The sequence below is a fragment of the Alnus glutinosa genome, chromosome 10 (assembly GCF_958979055.1).
Source record: "Alnus glutinosa chromosome 10, dhAlnGlut1.1, whole genome shotgun sequence".
Taxonomy (NCBI): Eukaryota; Viridiplantae; Streptophyta; class Magnoliopsida; order Fagales; family Betulaceae; genus Alnus; species Alnus glutinosa.
The window spans coordinates 1,094,759-1,113,542 of record NC_084895.1 but is presented as its reverse complement, the minus strand read 5'-3'; the positions used below and the strand labels follow the sequence as shown (position 1 = coordinate 1,113,542).

The window sequence follows — 18,784 nt, the reverse complement described above, 5'->3', positions numbered from 1 at the left end:
ATGTGCTAATCTTAAACTCAACCACCTCTGTTTTGCTGATGATCTTTTGATCTTTTCAACTGCTTCCATGAACTCTGTTAGGGTTATTAAAGATGTATTGGTTGAGTTTGAAAGACTTTCAGGTCTAAGGGTTGATCCGGCTGAGAGTAATATTTTTTATACTGGAATTACTGATGCTGAAAAGGGGAAGTTGATGAATTTTCTGCAGATTAGTGGAGGCCATCTCCCGGTTAGAAACTTGGGGGTCCCTCTCATCTCTAAGAGATTGTCTGCAGCTGACTGTGATGTGCTTGTTTCCAGAATTTCTGCTCGCACTGATTCTCAGTTATCCAAGCATCTTACTTTTGCAGGAAAGCTTCAGCTTATCTCCTCATTTCTTTGTAGCTTGCAAGTGTTCTGGACCCGGGATTTTGTGCTGCCTAAGAAGATTATTCACCTATTGGAGCAGAAGCTAAATAGATCCCTTTGGTGTGGCTCGGATGTTAAGGCTAAAGCCAAGGTTTTTTGGGAAAAAATCTGTGTCCCTAAGAAGGAAAGGGGGCTGGGCATCAAGAGACTGGAGATTTGGAATAAAGCTTCTATGATGATACACATCTGGAATTTATTTGCTAAGGCTTGAAAGAAAACATCATCTAATGGAAAACTAAAGATAAAATGCGGAAATTCAAGAAATTTTACGTGATTCGGTCTTATGACCTACGTCCACAGGATAAAGCCCAAAAGGTTACATTTTACTCTTATTTCTCTTAATGATTTCACAATACATCAAACTTCTATTTATAGGAGGATTTGGGTAGATAAGTATGGTCAAATCAATGTTTGATTTGATTATCATTAAATCTGATTACAATCAAATATTGTAAAGGAAAGTATGGTAATATAAAATATACAATATATTTCCTATATTGATAGGAAATATATTCTCTAACAGGGCTGGCTCTCTTTGGGTTGCTTGGGTGGAAGAGGTGTAGTTGAAGGGGAGAAGCTCTTGGCAGATTTCTATTCCCCACACTTGCTCATGGAGTTGGAGGAAGATTTTGAAGCTTAGGAGTGAGGCTAAAGATTTTCTCAGTTTCAAAGTTGGAGATGGCAGTAAAATTTTCTTATGGTTTGATTCTTGGCATCCACCAAGGATCTCTTTGATAGTTATGGCTATCGGACTGTGTATGATGCTGGAAGGGCTATTGGTCCTAAGCTCTCGTCCATTATTAGAAATGGTGAATGTTATTGGCCAAGTGCTCGATCGGACAATCTAGTAGATATTCAAAGCCATTTGCCGAAGGTTGTTATTGGTGTAGAAGACATTCCTATTTGGAAAGCCAGCAAAGGAGTATACTCCTGTGCAGAAACTTGGACTCAACTTAGGATGAAACTTGTAACGACCCACCCCCAATGACACAATATTGTCCGCTTTTGGCTCCCCATACCAGACTTCCCAGGAGGTCACCCATCCTAGGATTGCTCTCGCAGAAGCACGCTTAACTGCGGAGTTCTGATAGGTTCATGACCATCACGGCTTTAAAACGCGTTGTGTCATAAATGGTGCATTTATACATATAAGCACATCCTCATTCCCAGGCGATGTGGGACGTCACAATCACCCCCTCTTTGGACCCAGCATCCCCACTGGCGTCCCTCATTGGGCTTGTGCACGCTCCCACCATCTCATGCTGGGCAATAGCTCTGATACCATTTGTAACGACCCACCCCCAATGACATAATATTGTCCGCTTTTGGCTCCCCATACCAGACTTCTCAGGAGGTCACCCATCCTGGGATTGCTCTCGCAGAAGCACGCTTAACTGCGGAGTTCTGATAGGTTCATGACCATCACGGCTTTAAAACGCGTTGTGTCATAAAGGGTGTATTTATACATATAAGCACATCCTCATTCCCAGGCGATGTGGGACGTCACAAAACTTCCGGATGTGAATTGGCACAAAGTGGTGTGGTTTTCCCAAGCTATTCCTAGACATGCCTTTATACTCTGGTTGGCTCAAACGGATGCTCTAGTTACAAAGGAGAAGATGTGTTCTTGGGTCTTTTCTGGTTCTAGTGTATGCATGTTTTGTTATGGCTGCCAAGAAAACAGGGGACATCTTTTCTTTGCTTGTAGTTTTAGTCGACGTGTGTGGCGGGCAGTAATGTCTATTTGTCTCATTCCGATTCCTCCAGTAGACTGGGAAGAGGTGATCTGGTGGTTTATTAAAGATTTGCAACGTACAAGTTTGAAAGCTAATGCATGTAGATTAAGCCTTGCTGCAGTTGTGTATCATCTCTGGTGGCAGAGAAATGCCCTTCTGCATGGCAACACGCCTAAAACGGAAGGAGATATAGTGAGCCAAATCAAATGGCAAGTTGGTTCTAGGCTCCAGGCTAAGGGTTCAAAGTAGAGTACTGGAAAGAACCTTGCACTTGCTTATAGCTGGAATCTGGAGGGCCTTATTGGTCATTAGATTGCTTGGGCATGTTTCTTTGTTTTACAGCAACTTGCTTTCTGGATGTCTATTGCTGTTTGAGGGGCTGTCCCTGGTTTCTTGTGTTCTGTTGTTTTGTTCAGCAGGAGTTTTGTGTTTTCTTGTTCTTAGTTAGGGGGTCATGTTGCAGATACGATTACAACTAGAGAAATAGGTAACACAAGGATCATGTTGCACTGTTGCAGATATTGTGCAGTTGAGATCAGAAGCTGATGTCGATGTATTTGAATTGGTGATATGGTTAACAGAATTATACTAAATGGTTAAAAAGATCTATTTGTTTAACCTTTTTTTTCTTAGGTTAATTTAGTGATATGTAGGTAGGAGGAATTTTACTTGTAGGCGATTTCTGAACAATCAAATACACAATGCTCTTTAAATCAACATACGTTGGCCTTCATATGTGCACCTAAATTTAATTTGACATTCATGATTTTGCGTTGTTTAAGGAGCTGAGCAATCAACACGTCTCATATGAGGCTTCTTGTACCTTTGATTAATTAGTGTAGGGATTTTGGCTTTTTTTACTATCAAGTTCTTTAGATTTGAATATTTCCCTTAGTTGCATGTTTCTGTGGATTAATTCATGCATTTTAGCATATTTACTTTCAGTGGGTTTTTTTTTGTCTATTTTGAACTGAACCCTTGTTTGATTCTTTATAGGTAGAAAATATTCCACAGGAGTTTGAATCTGTTCAGCAGTATTTTGGGTCATACATTTACCCCTTACTGGAAGAAACTCGTGCACAACTGCATTCAAGTATGGAGATTATATCAAACGCTCCTTTCGCTGAAGTAATAGCATTTTATGAATCTAAGCCATATGGAACGAGGTTGTATGATGTTAAGGTTGATTCTTGGAGAAACAGATTCAGTGCTCCTAGCAAGGAGACCTACAAAACCCTGCCTGGAGATATATTAGTTTTAGCAGATGCTAAACCCGAGCATGTTTCTGATTTACAAAGAACAGGAAGGCAATGGGCTTTTGTAACGGTCACTAAAATCCCAGAGGAAGAAGAAAACGAGAATAATAGCACATCTACTAGTTTTAAAGTCAAGGCGATGAAAGACATTGGGATCCAGAAATCATTTTTTTTAATGTTCTTGATAAATGCAACCCCTAACAAGAGAATATGGAATGCGTTGCACATGTCTGGGAATATGGAGATTATCAAAAACGTTTTGAACACTAATTCTTTGGTAAGTAATTTAATACAAAAAAGTTTAGCATTTCATTTCGGTTTAATATAATTCATTTCATGCAGGCATATATGCCATCAAATCTGATTACAATCAAATCAATCAATCTGAGTATTTTCTTTTTCTCATGTTGTACAACAGATTGAGGAAGATGGTGGTCTCTATTGTGCTCAGAGAGGTGGGAGCTGGGATGAGAAATTTGGGATCAGTGTTACTTCTGAACTGAATGAATCCCAAACCGAGGCAGTTATGGCATGTCTCCATAAGATACATTGCGACCACAAATCAACTGTGGAACTTATATGGGGTCCTCCGGGTACAGGGAAAACAAAAACCATTAGTACACTGCTCTTTAAACTATTAAGAATGGGATGTAGGACTCTTACCTGTGCCCCAACGAATGCTGCAATCACAGAAGTGGCCTCTCGCACCCTAAAGCTGGTGAAAGAATCCTTTGAAAGAGACAATGGGATTGGTGCTTTGTTTTTCCCATTGGGAGATATTCTCTTATTTGGGAATAAGGAGCGGCTGCAACTTGATTCAAACATTGAAGAGATACATTTGGATTATAGGGTCAAAAGGCTTACAGAGTGCTTAGGACCTCTGACTGGTTGGAGGCATTGTTTTGCTTCAATGATTGATCTTCTTGAAGATTGTGTTTCTCAGTATAAAATCTTCTTGGAGAATGAATCTCTCAAAGAGACAGAACACAACAATGAAAATGAAATAAAAAAGGAAGGTGATAGCGTTAGCAAGTGGAAGTGCAACTCATTTCTTGATTTTTTGAGGAAAAGATTTGTTTCTACTTCATCATCACTCAAAAATTGTGTTCTCATCTTTTGTACACATTTATCAAAAACATGCCTTCTGGAACAAAATTTCCAAAACATGGTCTCTCTTATTGGCCTACTTAAGTCTTTTGAAACCTTGTTGTTTCAAGATAATGTGGAATCTGAAGTACTGGAGGAGCTTTTTTCTAGTTCAGAAGTAGCTGCAGGTATATCTCAATCATTTATGGATATGCCATTCCTGTTGTATGAAAGGAGAAGAGAATGTTTGTCTGTTTTAAAGACTCTTAACGATTCGTCTAATGTACTTGACCTTATAAGTGTTATGAGCAAACAGTCAATAGAGGAATATTGTCTTCAAACAGCTTCCTTACTTTTTTGCACTACTTCAAGTTCTTTTAAGCTGCACTCAATGGCAATGAGACCACTGAGCATTCTGATTATTGATGAAGCTGCACAGTTGAAGGAGTGCGAGTCAACCATACCATTGCAACTTCCGGGTTTAAGGCATGCTATTCTTTTTGGCGATGAGTGCCAATTACCAGCAATGGTTAAAAGCAATGTATGTAAATGCTATTTGGTTACTCCTTTTCTTTTCTTTTTTTCCTTTTAATATTCTTTCAATATCTATTATGCTTCTTTTCACAGATTTCTGATGAAGCTGGCTTTGGGAGAAGTTTATTTGGGAGATTGAGCTCATTGGGTCACTGTAACGTTCAAGACATTTTGTAACAATTAAAATATGAAATTTGAGTAAATAATTGATTAAACTTAATTAGATGTATTTAAAATGTAAGAAAATATTTTTAAAGACCAAAATTTATAAAATGAGTTTATCTGAATTAAATAAAAATAAGTTTATTTAGTGTGGAAAAATACAAGTGAATATTTTTGAAGTCCAAAGAAAATAAGAAACTAAATAAAGAAAATAAATTAAATGAGAGAAGGAAATTAAAATAAGAAAAGTGAAATAATAGATTGAATAAATAAAATAGAAACTAATGAATAAATTAAATAAAGAAAAGATAAGAAAAAAAAATTAAAGAAGAAAAGAAAAGTCAAAGCAAAAAATAAAAAAATTAAAAAAATTATAAGGCATGTGGGGCGACCTGCGCCCCACATACTTTAAAGTGAAGGGCCACCTGGCCCTTCACGAAAAAGAAGAATGGAAGGGCCATCTGGCCCTTTCCAAAGAAAAAAAATAAATAAATAAAAGAAAGAGACGTGTGAGGCGCACACTTAAACAAACAAAAAAAGAAAAGAAAAGGGGAAAGAGGCAGTATCAGACCCGAGAGTGAAACAACAAAAAGGGAGAGATTTTTCTTAAGCCTTTTCCATACAAAAACTTTGATTTACGAAGATCCAACGGTCCGATCTTCAATCCGTCTTCGGAAACGTGACCCTTGCACTTGGATCTACATTTTCACCGATTAGTTTGAGGTAAAACGTTAAACTCTTGTCATTTGGGATTTTAGGCTAAATCTTGAAATGAGGAGTTTAATCTTGTTAATTCTTTAGGATTTGCACGGTTTGGAACTTCTTAAGCACTTTCCTAGTGTTTGATTTTGTTTGGGCAGATTTTGGGTAAGTTTCCCTCAAACCCTAACTTTTGGGTATTTAATTTTATTTGTATTTTTATGCGATTAACCTTTAGTAAATGCCATGGGTTAATAATATTGTGTTTGAGGTAGTGATTTATAAATTATGGGTTAAGATTGGAAACCCTAGTTTGACGAGTTAAATTAATTTAGGGTTTTTAAGTGTTTAAAACCTAAATTGTTAATTTATGGAATAATTGTGGTTATAGTAATGATTAATCCCAAAATTAGGTGTGGGTTTTATAAAAATAAGTATTTATGGGTTATGTTGTAATGTTAGTAAAAATAAATAATTATGAGTATTTAGTTTAAATAGTATTTGCGAGGTTAATCCTAAGACTTTCTTATGGGTTAATGTCATTTTAAATGTGTTAATGAATTATGTTAATAAGTTAATGATTATTGTGAAAGATTAATGAGAATAATTTTAGGGTTAATAATATTGAGAAAATATTAGTGAAAATAATTTATAAATTAGTGAATATAATTTGGAATTAATATTTGATGTCATAGGTAATTATTTTAGATGGTGATTTTAATATCTAACCCTTAGTGAATATTTTGGATTAGTGTTAACTGAGTTTAACTAGTGTTTAGGACTATGGGTAAATATTTGGGAACTTTAGAAATATTATGGGTTTTCCAATTGTTAGCTCTTGAGCAATTTAAGAGCTAAATGTCGGTCTAATGTTAGAAATGTCAAATAATGTGCAATGTGTATTTTCACAGTGACGCATTGCAAGGTGGTGTCTAGGAGACCTAGTACTTAAATCCGCGCAGTCAGGTGAGTATTCTACTCACTGAGAAGTATTATTTTCTTAAATGATGAATTGCAAAATATATATTGTTTTACAAACTTGAACCAACTGTATGTTGATTATGAATTGTTTTAGATGATTTGAGTACTTTGGAGTATATTGAAATATTGATGATGTTTTGAACTATGAATATGATTGGTGAGTTTAGAGTGAGTATAAAGATTTAAGTTATGCAAGTTGTTAAAGAAATGACATGTTGAATTGATTATGTTTTGTAAAGAAAGCATGTGTTAAAGGCATAATTTATAAAATGAAATGTATATTGTGTATATTGTTTTAAAGCATGATGCATATGCATATGAACGCTAAACGTGCATCGAAGTGAGGTTCACAACTCACGGGAAACAATGCTTGGGGTAATTCCCATGATGCTTGGGGCAACCCATGATGCTTGGGGCAACCCATGATGCTTGGATTAATTTCCATGATGCTTGGATTTATTTCCATGATGCTTGGGGTAACCCATGATGCTTGGATTAATTTCCATGATGTGCATTGCATAATCATTCATAGCATGGTTTTGATGAGTGATGTTTTTGTATTATGAGTAGTTTTGCTATACGTATTGGTATGCATAAGAGTTTTAATGGAAAATAGCTTATGTATATTTCTATCGGATAGTTGCATGATTTAAATGCCATTGATTTCTAACGTAAGGATTATGTAAACCTAAGCAAATAAACCTTAAAGTATTATCGTAGGTGAAGTCGTACGTAGTTGTTTCTACAACAGAACTTCTGCGTATAATCTTAGCTGCCAAGTATGTTCAAATGTTTTCTATTAGCCGGTGTGTGCTATATCAGCTATGGGGGTTTTCAAACAAAAGTTTATAAAATTGGTGGTTGTTATAGTGTACGCATGACTAGAAAAGAAAAGTTGGTTCTTTGCGAAAACTCAGTGAATAGTATACCTCTGAGGTCTTAGTGTATTTATTTATGCTAAGACGGTGGGCTCATAATTCCACCTGTACGGATGCGGCAACCCCCGCAACCGTGCAGACGTTTATGCTTTGGTTGCAGGTTTTGCGGATATAGTTATTGACTCGTCCACCTAGTGTCTGGGATGCTATGATTGGAGCATATCGCGACAGTCATAAGTCACGGACTCATGGGTAGTCCGCATTTTGGGTATTTTATTTATGGCTCGTGTACCACGTGACACATGTATTTGTTGAGCCTATATTTAGTATGTAATTGGTGTAATATGTTTTATAAGCCTTAAATAGATAGTCTTGTAAATGAATCTTGTTGTAATTAATTGTTATGTATTAGATGTATTTCCGCTTATGATATGTGTTCCGCTGCACATTGATTATTATATTCTACTGTTAGATTTAACTCTGATTATCAGGTACATGTTATGGGGCATGTACCATATGTTGGCTGAGCGACATGTAGTCGTGCCACTGTGATGATCCGTTTGTATGTTTTTTTTTTTTAAAAAAAAAAAAAAAAAAAAAAAAAAAAAAAACGGTTCGTCACAGTCACTCAAAACATCTTCTCAATATACAGTACCGAATGCATCCATCCATAAGTTTCTTCCCAAATTTGAAATTTTATCACAATCAGATCTTAGATTCTCCAAATGTTAAAATGAAAGGCCACGAAAAGCACTATCTTTCCTGGCCAATGTTTGGTCCCTATTCTTTTATAAATATAGTAGGTGGAAGAGAAGAGAAGGATGATGTTGGGCGTAGTAGAAGGAACATGGTTGAGGTTGCTGTTGTTATGAAAATACTGCTGAAATTATACAAAGGTTACTCGATTGAAGTATCATATTCTTTCCCTCTTTCGCCTGAATTTAAAAGGTTGCTCTTGTTATAGAGAAACCAATGTGCTTAAACCATTAATTAACTTTTTTTCCCCTCTTTTGTCATTTGCTCTGAAAACAGCTTGGGGTGGTTCGGAACAGAAACTCAGTGTTGGTGTTATATCTCCTTACGCTGCCCAAGTAGTTGCAATTCGAGAGAAACTTGGACGGAAGTATGATAACCTTGATGGGTTTGCAGTGAAGGTTAAATCAGTTGATGGGTTCCAGGGTGGGGAAGAGGACATAATAATAATATCAACTGTAAGATCTAATTGTTGTGAATCAATTGAGTTCGTATCAAATCCTCAGAGAACTAATGCTGCTCTCACAAGGGCTAGGTGATGCTTATCCCAAACTCTTTTGATAAGTTTGCTTTTTTCTTCCATTTAACAAGTGTGGTGAATAATAATTGGCCCATGTATTGCCTTTCAGGCACTGTCTATGGATTTTAGGAAATGAAAGAACTCTTTGTAATAGTAAATCTGTTTGGGAAGCCTTAGTCCTTGATGCTAAGAATCGTCAATGTTTCTTTAATGCTGATGAAGATAAGGATTTGACCAAAGCAATAGTGGATGTGAAGAATGAGTTAGAACAATTTGATGATTTGCTCAATGGGGTTAGCATACTTTTCAGAAGTGCTAGGTGGAAGGTACTACTTGGTGTTCAGTAGCTATACTTTTCATTCAAAATATTTATATTTGCAACTTCCATTAGTGGCAATTTTAATATTCTTGTTTAAATTGGTTTTGTAGTCTTTCTTATTAAATTTTTTGTACTCAATATCAATAGGTTCTTTTCAGTGATAACTTTCTGAAATCATTTCAAAAACTGAAGTCCGTACAGACAAAGAAGTTAGTTATAAACTGTCTATTGAAACTTTCCAGCGGCTGGAGACCCAAGAAGAAACGTGTAGATCCCATTTGTGAAGGTTCTTCACTGATTTTAAAGCAATTTAAGGTTGAAGATCTTTATGTTGTTTGTGCAAATGACATAGTAAAAGATTGGAGTGACGTGGTGAAAGAATTTAGGTACCGTCAAGTTTTGAAGATCTGGGATTTATTACCTTTAGAGGATATTCCAAAATTAATCAAACGTCTTAATAGTATGTTTGGAAAATATACAGATGACTATATTAATCACTGCAAAGAGAGATGTCTTGACGGGTATGTATGTTCTTTTTGCATTCTAGTAGATTTGTATGCTAAATTTTAAAACTTAAATGATACCTTATTTGGATGTTTTGAGTTTACAAGCATCTCCTCTTTATGTTTGACATTCTAATTGGCTTATACTTTTTTTTTTACATTGTTTTTTGCATAGGAATTTGGAAGTTCCAAAAAGTTGGTCATGTTATTTAGATATTGTCAGGATTAAGAATCTTGATAGCAGTGAAGATGGGATCGATTTAAGCGGTTCTACTTCTGATGGTAGAAGTTATGTTGAGAATGTAAAGGTGAGTGAGAGTCTGATGCTGATGAAATTCTACTCCTTATCACCAAGTGTTGTGGGCCACTTGCTCTCTAATCATGATGGTAGCGAATTGGATCTTCCATTTGAAGTAACTGACCGAGAGTTGGAGATAATCCTTTTTCCTAGAAGTACCTTTATACTTGGACGGTCAGGTACCGGGAAAACAACAGTTTTGACTATGAAGTTATTTCAAAAAGAAAAACTACACCATATGGCAAAAGACTTATTTTATGGTGTCAAGAGTACTAGACCTGTGAATAGTGAGGAACAGGAGGCTGAGGAGACTACTTCAGAAAAAGACGAAACTATACTGCGCCAGCTTTTCGTGACAGTTAGTCATAAACTATGTTATGCTGTCAAACAACATGTTTCTCACTTGAAAAGGTGTGTATATTAGAGCATAGGGTAGAACATTGGATATGGGGAGTGTAGATTATTCTTTTCCTATCATTTATTTACATGAGAATGTTTCTGCATGTGTTTAGCTCTCAATCTGTGATAGAGGTATAAGATCATAGGGTAGCACATGCATATGCATGAAGTAAAATTTGTCTTTCTTCTGTTGGCAAGAATCTAGCTGGCAAATCCATCTCTACCGAATATTTAGGTTCTGGCTTTTAGTTCCTCGTGTGCATTGGTTGTTGTGTTTCATAATTGTGATGTCCAGTTTTTGTTGCATAAAATTTGTTTAATATCTAATGATAAGCCCATTTTAATCTTCTTCTTTTTTTCTTTTTCTTTTTTTCATGCAGAGCTGCCTGTGGTGGTAATTTGTCAAAAGGAAGTAGTTCAATTGATATTGATGATTTTGATGATGCATCTCAATTCAAGGATGTCCCTGATACTTTTGTTGATGTTCCACCCGAGGCATACCCTCTTGTCATTACATTTCATGATTTTCTGATAATGCTTGATGGAACTGTGGGTAATTCATACTTTGAAAGATTCCATGAAGTAAGAAAACATTCTCTTGGTAAGGTTCGTGGTGGATCAGTTGCCTTGCAGACTTTTATAAGGAAGAAAGAAGTTAATTATGAAATGTTTAGTTCATCATACTGGCCCCATTTCAATATCCAACTGACTAAGAATCTGGACTCTTCAATAGTTTTTACAGAGATTATTTCTCATATAAAAGGTGGCCAACAAGCTCTAGAGTCAGATGATGGCAAACTCAGTGGTGAAGACTATTTTTCACTATCAGAGGACCGAGTGTCCAATTTAAATAGACAGAAGAGAGAGAAAATATATGAAGTCTTTCAAAATTATGAAAAAATGAAGGTTGAAAAGGGTGACTTTGATATGGCTGATCTTGTAATTGATCTTCATCGTCGATTGAGATTTGAAAGATATGAGGGTGATGAAATTGATTTTGTATATGTGGATGAGGTGCAGGATCTCACATTAAGCCAAATTGCACTATTCAAATATATCTGCAGAAATGTAGAAGAAGGTTTTGTTTTCTCTGGTGACACTGCACAAACAATTGCAAGAGGAATTGATTTTAGATTTCAGGATATACGATCTCTGTTCTACAAGAAGTTTCTACTGGAATCTAAAAGCTGTGGGCATGATAAAAGAAAAGAGAAAGGGATAATCTCAGATATTTTCCAATTGAGCCAGAATTTCCGTACTCATGATGGGGTTCTTAAACTATCGCAGAGTGTTATTGAACTTCTTTATCATTTCTTTCCCCAATCTATTGATCGTTTGCAGCCCGAGACTAGTCTTATATACGGTGAAGCTCCAATCTTGCTTGGATCAGGGAACAATCAAAACACAATCATTACTATTTTCGGAAATAGTGGAAAAGCTGGAAAGAGCATTATTGGCTTTGGTGCAGAGCAGGTAATATTGGTACGGGATGATCAAGCTCGGAAGGAAATTACCAATTATGTTGGGAAGCAAGCTCTTGTTCTAACTATTGTGGAGTGCAAGGGCCTTGAGTTTCAGGTGGTTATAATGCATAACTATTTATTCAATTTACTGGTTTAGATTGAGATGAATACAGTTATCATATATGCAATTTTCTTTCAAAAGTTAGAAGTTTCAAGCTTTATGTCTAAATGCATTTGTGTTAGAGATCTGTTTGCAGTAACAGGAAATGAAAAAGTTTATTTCTCCAAAATTTATATAGATGTTGACAGTTATCACTTTATTTGTTCAAAATGTATATCTTTGTCAGTAGTTTATTGTCTTGTTTTTCTACCCATTTGTGACTCCTATATTGCTTTTCATGTAGGATGTATTGTTGTACAACTTTTTTGGCGCATCACCTCTGAAAAATCAGTGGAGGGTGATATATAAATATATGAAGGAGAAAGATTTACTCGACTCAACTTCTATCTCTTTCCCAAGTTTCAATGAGGCTAAGCACAATGTCTTGTGCTCAGAACTGAAGCAACTTTATGTGGCTGTCACTCGTACGAGGCAGAGGTTGTGGATCTGTGAGAATGTAGAGGAGTTCTGCATGCCTATGTTTGACTATTGGAAGAAAAAGTGTCTTGTCCAAGTCAGACAGCTGGATGACTCACTTGCTCAGGCAATGCAAGTTGCCAGCAGCCCAGAGGAGTGGAGGTCGCGGGGCATCAAGGTTAGTACTATGTATTATTGAAGCGTAGTTTGCAGCAGTTGTGAATGGAAAATAAGATCATGGTGAAGGAATAGTTTATTTGTATCATAGACTTAAAATAGTTTCAAAAAACAATAATGGTGATGTCTAACTCTTCTTTCTTTTTTCTTGCAGTTGTATCGTGAGTATAACTATGAAATGGCAACACTTTGCTTTGAGAGAGCTGAAGATACTTATTGGGAAAGAAGGTCTAAGGCTTCTGGCCTAAGAGCTACTGCTGACCGCATGCGCCATTCGAATCCTAAAGCGGCAAATGCGATCCTTAGGGAAGCTGCTGAAATATTTGAAGCCATAGGCAAGGCTGATTCTGCTGCCCAATGTTTCTCAGATTTGGGGGAGTATGAAAGAGCAGGTACGCATTCGGTTCTCTGACGTGGGTTAACTAGAACTTCCCATCTTTGACGAAAATTTTGGCGTTACGGTTGTGCTATTGCAACTATATCATTTTTATGGAACATAAACAACATCTTTAAAATTCAATCTGTCTCTCATTTGAAAGATAAACCTTTTGTAATGTTGGAAGTTTTAATATAACACAACTTGGAGATGATAAATCTATGTCGGATTTCTTTGTCATGGCTGGATTTTATGAAAGAAATAAGTTGGGGGAGAGGATCCATTGTCTGGTGCAATGGAAAAGTCATGAGCTGCCAAGTGCAGGTGCACATTACATTGTGAATGGCCGCTTCATGAGAAAATATTGAAAAAGGTAGGTCCATATCCAAGCTACTCCCCATATCCCACTTAGATTGAACCAGAATTGGGTGATGACACTTTTTAGAAATAACTTTGGAGAGGGGCGACCTTATGGTGGGAAATGTATCAAACATTGTATAGCTTACTATTGGTGTTTGATCAAAATAAGTTGTTTCCACAATGTGTTCAGATAATCCAGTAGGTATAACATGTGCAGGATTTCTGACTCTACATATTGCAGTGGACACTAGAACATTGTTCAGAACTTAGGTTGCTTGCAACTAGTTATTTCAGTCAGCAGCTCATAGGAACAGACCAAATGACACTGAACTTCAGATATTGGTGAGCGGTAGTTGGGCCTTAGCTCAAGTGGTAGATTGGGTTTTTCTTCCACTTTAAATGTGTAGTTCTACAGTCTTTTTACTGTTTACTTTGGTCTCTTTTCCATTATTTATTGCAATCTTCTTAGAATCTCTATTATATTTTGTCATTTGACGTTGGGAAGTTTTTTTAATTGATCTCTGAATTTTCCGGGATAAATTGGTCTCTTGATGAGGGCCAGAAAATCACAATGACCTCTATTTTTTATTTCTAGCTAACGTTTTTATGCTCTAGTATTGGTTCCAGTCTGAGATTGGTAGATTTTGACTTCGAACATTTCAACTTATTGTTTCAGGGAGGCTTTATTTGGAAAAATGTGGCGAATCTGAGCTGAAAAGAGCCGGCGAATGCTTTTCTCTAGCTGGATGCTATGAACTTGCAGCTGATGTTTATGCTAAGGGCTGTTTTTTCTCAGACTGTTTGGAAGTTTGCACCAAAGGAAAATTATTTGACAATGGTTTTCAGTACGTTCAGGATTGGAAATGTGACGTCCCACATCGCCTGGGAATGAGGATGTGCTTATATGTATAAATGCACCATTTATGACACAACGCGTTTTAAAGCCGTGATGGCCATGAACCGATCAGAACTCCGCAGTTAAGCGTGCTGCTGCGAGAGCAATCCCAGGATGGGTGACCTCCTGGGAAGTTCTGTTTGGGGAGCCAAAAGCGGACAATATTGTGTCATTGGGGATGAGTCGTTACAAATGGTATCAGAGCCATTGCCCAGCCTGAGATGGTGGGAGCGTGCACAAGCCCAAAGAGGGTTGCCGGCGGGCACTCGCTGGGATGCCAAGAATGGGGGGATCCCATGAGGGTCACCAGCAAGGACGCTGGGTCCCAAGGGAGGGTGATTGTGACGTCCCACATCGCCTGGGAATGAGGATGTGCTTATATGTATAAATGCACCCTTTATGACACAACACGTTTTAAAGCCGTGATGGCCATGAACCGATCAGAACTCCGCAGTTAAGCGTGCTGCTGCGAGAGCAATCCCAGGATGGGTGACCTCCTGGGAAGTTCTGTTTGGGGAGCCAAAAGCGGACAATATTGTGTCATTGGGGGTGGGTCGTTACAGGAAACAACATGGAACTGCAGATTTTGGTGTGGTTAGAATGGGAAAAGAAATAGGCAAAATTGCACAAGAGTTTCTAGAGAGTTGTGCTCGTCATTATCACAAGCTTAAGGATAGCAGATCCATGATGAAATTCGTTAAAGCTTTTCAATCCATAGATTTGATTCGCGAGTTCTTGAAATCCAATGGCTGTCTTGATGAGCTTATTATGTTGGAAGAAGAATCAGGAAACTTCTTGGTGGCTGCAGACATGGCGAGGCAGATAGGAGATATTCTACATGAAGCTAATCTCCTGGGGAAGGCTAGGAATTTCAAAGAAGCATCCTTGTTATTTCTTTTCTATGTTCTCTCCAACTCACTTTGGGTGCCTGGAAGCAAAGGCTGGCCGTTAAATCAGTTTCCACAGAAGCAGGAGCTTTTAGAAAATGCCAAGACATTTGCAAAGAATGGGTCAGAAAACTTTTTTGCATTTGTTTGTCTTGAGGCTGATATTTTATCAAGTGAGCAGAGTAACTTGGACTCCATGATGGAAAATTATTTGAATGCAGCTCAGAGACATAAGAGTGTTGGAGGTGAAATAATATGTGCTCGAAAAATTCTAGACGATCATCTTCATTCAAACTTCTCAGAGAATGTATGGGAAGATAATTTTGTTTTCGATCTGATAAAGCATTCAAAGCAGAAGATTGCTACAAATCAGATTTCCTTAGAAACACTGGTTTGCTTTTGGAATCTTTGGAAAGATAAGATTGTGAACATTATTGAATACCTCAAGTGTCCTGAAACCCAAGTTCGTAATGAATATGGAGATTTCTGCTTGAATTACTTTGGAGTGCGGAAGCAGTTTCAGAATGATAAAGCTATCTATCTTTTGCTCAACCCTGATGCTGATTGGGTGAGACAATTGGATAATAAATTCATTCTTCGGAACAGGAAGGTGGTTTCTATCAATTTTCACCAGTTTGTTTCGACTGCTCGAAATTACTGGTGTTCAGAATTATTTTTTGTTGGTATGAAGGTTTTGGGCAGAGTTAAAGCCCTTTATAATTTGTCATTAAAGAATCCCCCCTCCATGTTCCGCCAAAGCATGTCTCTTACTCATATCTATGAGGTTGCAAAGTCTCTTTTGGAATCCCAATATCTGGACCTCAAGGTCCATAATAAGGAATTGTGGAAATATGTCGAACTTTCCACTAATAATATCGTTGACTACATATTTCCTTTGGACTGGCAGAAATCATTGGCAGAGAACATATTTTGTTTGAGAGGAACTGAGGTTATGAAGAATTTACTAAAACAAGTCATACGTAAAAACATCATCTCAAAGGGTAGGCTGACTTATGGGCAAATTGGAAGAGTTGTAATGGTAATTCTTGGATTGGGTAAGCTTGACAATGATTTATGTAAGGAGATTTTGGATAGGTTTGATGTGAGTTACGGGAATGGGCTCTGGAAGACCTTCATTCAAACTCTCTTTGTGAATATGGGATCAAAATTTCCACATCATACCATGCCTGACAATAGTAGTGAATCTCTTATTCTGACTCTCAATGAAGCTTTGGTAAATACTTTCGGGGCAAACTGGAAGAAAGAAAATGACTATATGTCACCTGGTTGTTTTTTGTATCTTGTTGAGCGCCTACTGATCTTGGCATCATACTCCCAGGGTTACTTTATCACTTCAAAGTCTTCTTTTGCTGAATGGTTTATCTACCAAGAGGGAGATACCAGCCCAGATTCCACTTCTATGGCTGAAATGCAACCATTGCTTAAAAGAATCTACCACTTTGTTGTCAAGGAAGTTGTTATGCCGCTTATTTATAATATGAAGGAAACAATGGAATGGATCAAAAAGTCTCGTATAGATGCGAAAGACTACTATCCACAGCTGGTGTTATGATTGGTTGCCATAATATGTTTGGTTCATCTGAACTGTGGGAATTTTTCAGATTTACTTTTTGATTTGCTTCGAAGGAGCTATATTACTGAGCAACTTCCATGGGGCTTTTATGATGTCCTTAGGAGAAGATTGAAACATTTCAACAATGTAAATGCGATTGCTGAAGCATTTAAAAAAATTAACAATCCTCTTGTAATTGTGAGTTTGGGAAAAAATTGTTCAGAATTTCGATGCCCAGATGCCATTTTTGTGGACATGACGGTAAAACAGTGCAGGGAGGACATTATAAGAGTCTTGTTTCCAAAGACAGCCAAAGAATTGCAAGGTCAAACTGGAATTATTGAAGTGGAAACTACTAATTCTTGCAGTGAAGTGCTTTCATCCGGCGGTTATGATCAGGAAGGCTGTGAACTTGCATTTTCAAACTCTGTTTTGAACAACATGAATGGAAGCAAGCTGCCAATGGACTATAGTTGCTTTTGGGAAATGTTTGAATCATTAAAGTCATTGGAGAATGGTAGAGATCCAAAGAGCTTTTTGGCCAATGCTCAAGTAATCAAGGTAATGCAAAATTGCTTCACATTATTTTTGACTTGAGCGAAAAAGCATATGCACATGAGATCCATTACTGAATTTTCCTCTTTTCCTGTGTAAATATCAGGTGGATGTTGACAAAAGTATTCACCTTCTAAATAATGTTGTGAACGAAAGCCTTCAGAACACTATTTACCATGATGATGAAAACCCATTGCAGGAAGTAGACTGCATGCTTGATGAACTGAAGCAACTTTCTGCTGCATTGGGTGTGAGGTAAGTATAATGGAGGTTGATATGCCTTGCCTTCTGAGGCTATATCCCAAGGTTTTTTTTTTTTTTTTTTTTTTTTTCTGTTTTCTTTTATGGTAATATCTTAAAATGCCTTTAATTTCTCATGGATCTGAAGCTAAATCGAACTTACACGATTGGGTCATCACAACACTTACTGATGCTATATATAATGAGTATGATTTTATCTAGCTGACATGCTTTTGCACTTTCTCAGTGAACCGGAGCTTGGGAAGAATATGTCAACAATTGAACAACTTTCCAAGAAATTGCTGTCAAGAATGCCAAATGTGGAACCTATCTTGAGTCAGCAATTCTTGCAACACGGCACAAACATTCTGGTTGAGACATCAGAAACTAGAAGTACATCTGTTGACCAGGATGATGAGGACAACGGTAGCAAGGGCAAGACAAATAGTAGTTCTGATAAGGGTAAGTCAAAGGCTTTAGAAGCCAACAGTGAAAACAGTCAGAAAACAGAAAACAAGGGGAAGGGAAACAAGTCCAGGAAAAAGAAGAATCGTAAAGGAGGCAAGAATAAATAAATGGCCGCCCATGGGGTGGAAGCTGCTATGCCATGATTGCCATCATATGTTTCAGAAATGTACTTCATATGCACTGTGCACTATATAGGATTTTAGATTATTGTAATTGGAAATGCTATTTCCCTATCTTTTTGTGCAGTAAATATGTTGTGGGTTAGACGTTCCTTCTCAAATTTTAATCCCCCCACTAAGTAAAATCATGAGTAAAAAGAGTAAAATCTAGTTCGGCTCGGCTCATCAATTGTAAAATCATGTCCAGCTCGAGCTCACTTTTTTTACGAGCCGAGTGTCTTATTGGGCACTCGGCTCGTGAGGAAATATCAGTCACACACCATGTGCCATCATGAGTAAAAAGAGGGATACATGAAGAACAAAGAGATTTTTCTATGGAAACAAGATCTGCAAAGCGCAAGAAGCTTTTCCTCGTTGTTGAAACTGAAGCAGAAAATAGCATCGCACCATACTCACTGTCCTCCACCATACTCTCTTCCTTCTACCCATCAAATCCATTGCACAAACCAGTCAATCTCTTATCCAAGCGATGGAGATCTCTTTGGTCCTCCTTCCCTGATCT

The 18,784-nt window shown here is 37.3% G+C and overlaps 1 protein-coding gene and 1 long non-coding RNA gene across 2 annotated transcripts in view; both read left to right on the top strand.

Annotated features, from left to right (window-relative positions):
* LOC133879813 (uncharacterized) overlaps window positions 1-18,283 on the top strand; it is a 29,793-nt gene extending 11,510 nt beyond the window's left edge. The window contains exons 2-17 of the mRNA XM_062318588.1: window positions 3,141-3,677; window positions 3,819-5,027; window positions 5,114-5,174; window positions 8,370-8,636; window positions 8,773-9,028; window positions 9,123-9,339; window positions 9,480-9,853; window positions 10,011-10,544; window positions 10,913-12,110; window positions 12,400-12,750; window positions 12,904-13,141; window positions 14,162-14,330; window positions 14,944-16,799; window positions 16,890-17,401; window positions 17,502-17,650; window positions 17,883-18,283. Coding sequence (XP_062174572.1) covers window positions 3,141-3,677; window positions 3,819-5,027; window positions 5,114-5,174; window positions 8,370-8,636; window positions 8,773-9,028; window positions 9,123-9,339; window positions 9,480-9,853; window positions 10,011-10,544; window positions 10,913-12,110; window positions 12,400-12,750; window positions 12,904-13,141; window positions 14,162-14,330; window positions 14,944-16,799; window positions 16,890-17,401; window positions 17,502-17,650; window positions 17,883-18,210 — 8,256 coding nt within the window. The 3' untranslated portion in view covers window positions 18,211-18,283. The remainder of the gene's footprint in view (window positions 1-3,140; window positions 3,678-3,818; window positions 5,028-5,113; window positions 5,175-8,369; window positions 8,637-8,772; window positions 9,029-9,122; window positions 9,340-9,479; window positions 9,854-10,010; window positions 10,545-10,912; window positions 12,111-12,399; window positions 12,751-12,903; window positions 13,142-14,161; window positions 14,331-14,943; window positions 16,800-16,889; window positions 17,402-17,501; window positions 17,651-17,882) is intronic.
* LOC133879589 (uncharacterized) lies at window positions 5,723-8,119 on the top strand. The gene is made up of 4 exons (XR_009902119.1): window positions 5,723-5,905; window positions 5,984-6,049; window positions 6,793-6,847; window positions 7,880-8,119. It is a non-coding gene; the product is annotated as an uncharacterized LOC133879589 (long non-coding RNA).
* Window positions 18,284-18,784: the final 501 nt, after the last annotated feature.